Source organism: Arabidopsis lyrata (genome assembly GCF_000004255.2).
Source record: "Arabidopsis lyrata subsp. lyrata unplaced genomic scaffold ARALYscaffold_9, whole genome shotgun sequence".
NCBI classification, from domain to species: domain Eukaryota; kingdom Viridiplantae; phylum Streptophyta; class Magnoliopsida; order Brassicales; family Brassicaceae; genus Arabidopsis; species Arabidopsis lyrata.
This window is the reverse complement of record NW_003302547.1, coordinates 599184-608274: the sequence shown is the minus strand read 5'-3', so window position 1 is coordinate 608274 and position 9091 is coordinate 599184. Positions and strand designations below refer to the sequence as shown.

At 36.6% G+C, this 9091-nt stretch overlaps 1 protein-coding gene and 1 long non-coding RNA gene across 2 annotated transcripts; both read left to right on the top strand.

The window, feature by feature from the left end:
- Positions 1–1506: 1506 nt before the first annotated feature.
- On the top strand, positions 1507–2094 carry LOC9299332. The gene has a single exon (XM_002863210.2). The coding sequence runs from the start codon at positions 1528–1530 to the stop codon at positions 1984–1986; it is 459 nt and encodes a 152-aa protein (XP_002863256.2). The 5' UTR covers positions 1507–1527; the 3' UTR covers positions 1987–2094.
- Positions 2095–7397: 5303 nt separating this feature from the next.
- On the top strand, positions 7398–8076 carry LOC110227335. Its single transcript, XR_002331101.1, has 3 exons — positions 7398–7591; positions 7675–7774; positions 7859–8076. It is a non-coding gene; the product is annotated as an uncharacterized LOC110227335 (long non-coding RNA).
- Positions 8077–9091: the final 1015 nt, after the last annotated feature.

The window sequence follows — 9091 nt, the reverse complement described above, 5'->3', positions numbered from 1 at the left end:
CATTACGGGTCTCACATGTATCAACCAAAGATTAACTGGCGGATGCATCCACAAAGCCTTTACCTCGACCACGGTTTCCAGAGCTTAATGTCAAGATTGGAGTCAAGGAATTGCCTCCATCTTGAGAGGGGATGTAAGGAATAATATAGATGAAGGATCTAATTTTAATTATTTAATAGTTAAACTCTAGTGTAGAGACTATATATGTTGTACATTATTCTCTAAATGAATCAATCAAGCACTCTTAAATATCTAAAGAACATAGACGTTGCTCTTGGCTTTCTCCAACTCAACAAACTTTTCACTCTTTTTCTTTTTGTAGCCACATCTCCAAACACAATGACGACCCTCTTCCCTGAGATCCAAAGCAACCTATCATACCATTTCTTTATACATCACCGGATTTTACGCTTGGAAACATATTAAACTCCTCGTCTATTGGGCAAAGCTGAATCAACTTTAGACAGCTTTATATGCATGTGTGGAGGATGTCTCGGTTTCAAACCAAACCTATATATAACCCAAATACAAAGCAGTATCAAAGCAACAAGAAAACGCAGTACTGGTGGAGAAAAACAACAAACAAAATCATGATATGGATCAAAATTGTCGTCACGAGGCTCTCCATTTGAAAATCTCATGAAAGTACCATCTCCAAGTATCAATCCAGCCATCAAAAAACGAGATATGACATTCAAAGTTCACGCTTCCTCTTCTTAGACTCCAAAAGTTTGATCCCACATATAAAGTGCATGTACACCACAACATTCCGTCCGAGTGCTGGCTCGTTGCAGAGAATGTGAGTTGCTTGATGTCTAAGGCTGTCTAATTAGTAAATAGAAAGTGGAAAAATGTAGCGCATTTACAGAAGCAACGACTCTATGTATTTCTGAAGCATATTGATCATGGTTGTAGCGGTAAATCTAACCGATAGCTGAATCTCACCCATTTTCTTAACCCCGTATGGTTATAAAACCACTAAAGGATAAGAATGTGAGTAAATCTTCGAGGTTACAAGGGTCGATAGACGTATCCTGATCTACCCGGTCCTTGAATCTTTACTTGGCCCAAACAAATTCAAATTATCGAAAACACATGTTTTTATCACCGTCTAAGGATCATATACTTCCCATGACTACAACCCGCTATATTTCAGATTGAATGTCTCCACGATCGTCCTCATTATAACCAAAGATAATCACAGTTCTTTCTTTTATCTTTTTTTTTTTTCAATTCGTGAAATCATGTTGTGTCTAATGTATCACTTTGATTTGTAATAACCTTAAGAAAACAGGAGTTTTCAACTTGTAAGTTACAACTTTTAAAGAATCTTATAAGTCTCTATTGTAAACGTATTCTAAACAAAACTATTAAATATAGAAGTTTATGAAGTCAGTAACATAAAACTATTAACATATAAACAGTTTATCAATTAAATACCCTCACTAAGTGCCCTATATAACATCTCTTTTTTTTTCCTCTTTTTTTTTCATGTCACCAATCTTACATCCAAAACCAAAAGTAAATATGGCAAAGTCTCTTCTCATGGTCATGCTTGTATCCATTGTAATGTTTTACATGGCTCGTCCAATTTTTTCCCAGGAGGTACATGAAGATGTAGTCATATCTCCAACTCCATTCGAAGAAGCTAATTCACCCGCAATGGAATATGACATGAAGCTTCCCCATTACTCGCAAAAAGAGATTGATTTTCTTAAGGCTTGCGCTGAAAAGCCGAGCTCCATATGCGGAGGTGAGATTTTCCAGAACGTGTTGGATGAGAAAAACCTAGTGACAGATGAATGTTGTCGTGATATATTGAAGATTGGCAAAGATTGCCATCTCGGATTGATTAAAATCATATTCTCGTCGTATGAGTATAAAAATATTGCATCTATTCCAAGAAGCAAACAAACATGGAACGATTGTGTCCGTAGAGTTGGGAGCAAGATTGGAGCTCCGGTCTCTTTTGAAACACTAAACTAATATTTCCTTGTGTCGAAGTGTCTATGTGTTTTTGTGATTTGAATGTTACCCTTATATAACAACTACCATTTTTTTAAGTAACAAAGAAACTAGAGCCATACAATATTTAATTTACGTTTTTATTCATCATTCGAATTAGTTCAACATAAACTAAAAAGGCATATGCACAATGATAACTTTCAAATGTAACATGGTCTTGCAAGGGTAAAATGCTCTGAAATCAAATACATTTTCGATCTAATCCATTATAAAATTGAAGTTATATATGGAGTACTTTCCAAAGTTGGATTCCAAAATAATACTTCAAATTTTGTATTATGATTCTTAATTATTTTTAGAGGATATGGATATCTATAAATCATAGATCATATGAATTTGTGATCTTCTAAAATTTTAAAATATCCAATCCATGCCTAATTTTAGAGGCCTATTCTGACATTCAGATCTTGATCTTTGGCGACGTAAATTCTTATATCCCTTAGCTCTCCAGTCCAAATTACACAACCTGACCCACCATTTTCGGATATTCTTATTCGCAAATCCAGTACAACTACAATCCTTAGAACACCTCTCATTACATTCATTCAACCCATTTATATTGTCCGTAATTGATATGCTTGTATCCGGCAGCTTCATCCTCTATGTGGCAGCTCATTGGCTACTGTTGGGTACAAACCAACGTCCCACATCGGAAAATTAGAAAAGAAGTTTCTAATATATAAGTAACATCCAACTCCAATTAGTATGAGGCATTTGGGAAGGAGTCCAATAACAAATCCGTGCGGACTTGAGCTTATAGGCCCAAAGTGGATAATATCATACTAATGGGAGTTGGATTGGACTTAGAAAGCCCAATAAATGGTATCGGAACTTAGGTTGAAAAATGTGGACCTAGGGGTGTGGGCTAAAGTTTGGTGTAGGAGAACATATATATTTGTTATCAGAGACACAAGAAAAATAGTGAACAGAGAAGATGTCAGCACTTGCAGTCGTGACGGGAAAGAAAGAAGGAGGAGGAGGAGCTTCATCGATTCAGTGCCCTATGCTGAATTCAATAAACGATACGGTGTGGGCTATGAAGATGAAGATCGCTCACAAGGTACACAAGGCATGGGATGTTATCGAAACCAATGTTGTTGACAAGTATAAGAATGACATGGCTATAGCTTTGCTTTTCCAATCAATACCCGAGACACTGATTTTGCAAATCGGAGAGTTAGATACTGCAAAGAAGGTATGGGAGGCGATTAAACCAAGGCATGTTGGAGTAGAAAGAGTAAAAGAAGCAAGACTACAGACTTTGATGGCAGAGTTTGATCGTCTTAAGATGAAAGATTCAGAGACTATTGATGTCTTCTCTGAAAAGCTATCTGCACTATGAGAAAGCATTGAATCAACTAAACTTGTCTAAAAGTTTCTTAAGAGTCTTCCGCGTAAAAAGTATATCCATAACGTGGTTTCTCTCGAACAGGTTTTAGATCTTAAAACCAAAACTTTCGAGGATATTGTTGGACGCCTTAAAGCATATGAGGAACGTATCAATGATGACGAAGAAGCTCAAGATAACCAAAGCAAATTGATGTACACAAACGCAGAAGCAAACTACAATGGAGACTACATAAGCACATGATGAGGAGGCAGAGGCACCTACAGGGGTAGAAGCCGTGGTCGATACGAAGGAAGAGACCTCTCGCAAATAACATGTTACCGATGTGATAAAAACGGTCACTTTGCCTCACAGTGTCCAGACCGGTTTCTTAAGCTACAAAAGACATAGGAGAATGAAGCCAAAGATACACAGAATACTGATGAACTTATGATGAATGAAGTTGTTTACTTAAACAAGAAGCATTGTGTACCTAGTAACTTTGAGACAAATATCGATGGAAAAGAATGTTGGTACCTTGATAATGGTGCTAGTAACCATATGACTGGTGATAAAAGGTACTTTTATCAACTTGATGAAACTGTTACCGGGAAAGTGAGGTTTGGAGATGATTCTCGTATTGACATCAAAGGTAAGGGTACAATAGCTTTCACGGATGCAAATGGAAGATCAAGAGTAATGACTGACGTGTATTTTATAGCCGGTTTAAAAAGCAACATCATAAGTCTTGGACATGCTACTGAATTAGGATGTGATATAAGATTGAAAGGAGGATACCTAACCATGGTTGATCAGGATGGGAAATTACTACACTACAAGAAAACATAGCAATTTCCGACGAACATTTCCGACGAAATATTTAGTCGGAATTATTCCGACGGATTTCCGGGGAATTTCCGACAAACTTCCAAGAAAATAATATTTCGTCAGAAACATAAAAACTTTTCCGACGATTAAAAATTCGTCGGAATTTCGTCGGAAATATTTGTCGGAAACCATGGAAAATTCCGACAATCCAATGTCATCGGAAACTGCTCGGAAACTTGTCGGAAAATTTGTCGGAAAAAACTAGGTAAACACGTGATTATTCACTGCACATGTTCCGACGTAATCCCGACAACTTGAACGAAAAAATTAGTCGGAAAATTTGTCGAAAATTCTAAAGTGGTTACCTTTAATATTTCCGACGAATTTCCGATAAAATGTCGTCAGAAATATGTAAGGTAACCACTTTATAATTTCCGACGAATTTCCGACAAACCTTTCCGACGACATTTTGTCGGAAATTCGTCGGAAATATTAAAGGTAACCACTTTAGAATTTCCGACGAATTTCCGACAAACCTTTCCGACTAACATTTTGTAAGAAGTTCGTCGGAAATATTAAAGGTAACCACTTTAGAATTTCCGACGAATTTCCGACAAAATGTTAGTCGGAAAAGTTTTATATATATACTAGACAACGAAAGAATCATAAACACAAGAAAATAGTTAAAAAAAAAAAAACAGACACACAAGAAAATCTTGGAAAAAAAATGTCTTCTCATAATATTTATAAAATTAGAGAGTGGATGTATAATCGATTATATGATAAGACCGGAGCTATGAGGCAGGAGTACAAGGAAGGTTTAATGGAATTCATGCAGTTTGCATCTAATCAAGAAATGACGCGTATCGAAGGTATTATGGCATGTCCTTGTGTCAAATGTTGTAATGATCATTTTCTTGCAAAAGACATTGTTTGGAATCATTTATATTGGGGAGGTTTTACACCAGGATATTATATATGGTTTTCTCACGGGGAGGATTTTAGATCGGGTCCTAGTAGTAGTCGTGAAAGAAGAGATGAAAACGTTATAATTAGCGATGAGCATATTCACCAGGAAGAAGATAATGTAATTGGAATTGGTAGTGGTGAATTTCATGATAACGTAGAAACTACTAATGTTGCGGAGGAACCCAACTTAGAAACACAGGGATTTTTCGATATGTTAGATGCTGCAAATCATCCGATATATGCAGGATGCAGAGAGGGTCATTCTCCTTTATCCGCCGCAACTGAACATCAAAACAGACTACAATTTAAGTGAAGATTGCGTTGATGCGTGGGCTGATTTTATCCACGATTATCTACCGGAAGATAATTTATCGCCAGTTTCATACAACGCAATCCAAAAATTGGTATCTGGGCTAGGTTTACCATTCCAAATGATTGACGTGTGTAGAGAAAATTGTATGATTTTTTGGGGAGATAATGTAAATATGTCTCAATGTCGTTTCTGTGGTGCTGAAAGGTTTCAGGTTACTAGTGGGCGAAACAAAATACCATATAAGCGTATGTGGTATTTGCCCTTGGCTGATAGGTTGAAGAGGTTGTATCAGTCAGATCGGACAGCGGAGGGTATGCGATGGCACGCTGAACATGAATTCACCGGGGAGATTTCACATCCATCGGATGCATCGGCCTGGAAACATTTTTGTTCTACATATCCAGTCTTTGCTAATGAACCAAGGAATGTCTATCTTGGTTTATGCACGGATGGATTCAATCCATTTGGAAAGTCAGGTAGAAAATATTCTTTGTGGCCAGTAATAGTCACCCCTTACAATCTCCCACCTTCCCTTTGCATGAAAAGAGAATTTATTTTCTTAACCATTTTGATTCCTGGTCCAAACCACCCTCGTCGTTCACTTGATGTGTTCCTACAGCCGCTTATAGAAGAGTTAAAAATGTTATGGTACCAAGGGGTTTGGGTATATGATGTCTCCACAAAGACAAATTTTAACATGCGTGCTGTATTGATGTGGACTATTAGTGACTTTCCCGCATATGGCATGTTATCGGGTTGGACAACTCATGGAAGACTGTCATGTCCATATTGTCAAGATAATACAGATGCCTTCCAACTAAGACATGGCCGGAAATCAAGTTGGTTTGATTGTCATCGTCGTTTTCTAAGACGAAATCATCCATATCGTCGTAGTAAGACGTTGTTCCGCAAGAACAAGAGTATCCGTGATCCACCGCCACCTGAGTATGATGGTGATTATATATTGAATCAATTTCGTGATTTTGATGTTGACTGTACAGCATCAGTAGGGGGTAATGGCCATGTCCGAATTGATGGATATGGAGAACATCATAATTGGCATAAAAAAAGTATCTTCTGGGAGTTACCGTACTGGACAAATCATCTACTCCGCCACTGTCTTGACGTTATGCATATTGAGAAGAATTTTTTTGACAATATAATTAACACCATTTTAAATGTCGCGGGTAAGACTAAAGATAATGTCAAATCCAGAATGGATTTACCCGATATATGTGCGCGCGAGGATCTCCATTTGCTTGCAGACGGAGTAGGTCCTATTCCTATATGGAGATTAGATGCAAGCAAGAAGACCAAGTTTTTTCAGTGGATAATTGATGATGTTAAATTTCCTGATGGCTATGCATCAAATCTATCATATTGTGTTGATGATCACAGTGGTAGATTAGCTGGGATGAAAAGTCATGACTGTCACGTCTTCATGCAGCGTTTACTACCATTTGCGTTTACACAACTCCTACCAAATGTTGTCCATGAAGCAATTGCAGGTACAAACAACTTATCTTTCAATTATTTTAATATGTTATTATTCATGTATATATTCTTTTTTTGTTTACAGTTATTAATTAAATTGCAGGTATAGGTGTATTTTTTAGAGATTTGTGTTCAAGATCTCTAACAGTCGAAGGACTACATACACTTGAAGATAATATCCCGATTATCATTTGCAATTTGGAGAAATTATTTCCCCCATCATTCTTTTATGTCATGGAGCACTTGCCTATCCATCTACCTTGTGAAGCAGCACTAGGCGGTCCAGTTCAGTACCGGTGGATGTATCCTTTTGAGCGTTTTATGTTCATTTTGAAGAAAAAAGTTAAAAATCTTAGCAAAGTTGAGGGATCAATAGTAGCTCAAAGCATAAACGAGGAGACTTCTCATTTTTCGGCCTACTATTTTGCTCTAAATGTCCAAACAAAAGCAAGAAAACCAGGTAGGTACGATGATGGGGGTGTGCGGCCTTTTTACCATACATCTGTCCCAGATATCTTTTCTCAAATCGGGAGACTGAGTGGGAAGAAAAGAGAAGTATGGTTTACAGATCAAGAATTTAATCACATTCATACTTACATCCTCCGGAACTGTGACGATGTCATACCATTCGAGAAGTAAGAAACAAAATTCATACCTTAATAATACGCATATATTATTTGCAAAATAATTACTTATACAAAAAAACAAATGTCTGTAGGATCTTTGATGATCAAGTGTCTGGAGCGTATCCAAACATGACAGAGGCTCGAAAAGAGGAAATGAAGCAGACACAATATGCTAATTGGTTAAAATATTATGTAAGTTTTCACCGTTGATTTTACATATATTATGAACATGGTTACTATTTATTAAAATCGTACATTTGCTTGTATGTTTTGCAGATCAAATCAGCCGCAAGTAGGCAGGAACACTATCCAACATGGTTTGAAGAGTTGGTTGGAGGTCCTCTATCAAGGGCAATGGCATACCCGATGTATTGCACTCGAGGCTACGTTTTCATAAAACGTCCAGGGATTACTAACAGAAAAACAGTGAATTATGGGGTCGTTGTTCGTACAGATTCGATAGACTACTATGGTGAAATTACTGATATATTAGAGGTTGAACATCCGGGAGTCATAAATTTGAAATGCATACTCTTCAAGTGTGACTGGTATGATCCTAGAGTTGGAAGAGGTGTTAGACTTACAAAGTATGGTGTCACAAAGATCAACTCGACTAAGCAGTTAAGAAAGTACGATCCGTTTATACTTGCATCTCAGGCAGCACAGGTTTGCTACATACCATATCCACAAGTAGGTGTTCGACAATATCCATGGATTACGGCTCATCAAATAAATCCAAGAAGCAGAGTTGATGGGGTGAAAGAAAAGGAACCGCTACAACAAATTGCAGTAAACGAAATTACGCAAGTAGATCAATCTGTCGGTGACATTCCCCTCGTTGATATTGAGAACATAGAACTCGAACAGATATGGGAAAATGCGGAAGACGAAGAGGATGGAGAAGAGTTTGAAGATCAAAATGATTCTGCTAGTTCAGATTATTCTTCCGATTCTGAGTAAATCAAATATATCTTCTTTAGTTTTATATATATATTTTATAAAATCTGTTTAAATGCTTTTAAATTTATCATATTATATGCATTATAATTTATTTGTTAAAAAAATCTGTTTCTATTTTATAATAATTAAACCATTCTAATATTTTATTTTATTCATACTTTCGTCGGAACTGTCGTATGAAACGTTTGAGATTAAATTTGTACCGCTTAAATATATCTTGATACAAAACAGGGTATATTTAATTAAAGAAATACTTGACACAAAATAATTAAAATTATTTAAATTAATATACCCTGTTTCCGACGAATTTTCCGACGACATTATTTTCTCCGCCGGAAAATCGTCGGAATTAGGCTATATTGAATTAATTTATTTTTTTTACTTTTCTTTCAGAAATACTGAAGCGGGAACATTTTCCGACGAATGTTCCGACAAATTTTTAAATTTCGTCGGAAAATTCGTCGGAATTAGTTACATTAATTTCTCTGACGCTCGAGATAAGTAAACGGCAATAGATTTAATGCCCAATTTCCGACGAATTTTCCGATT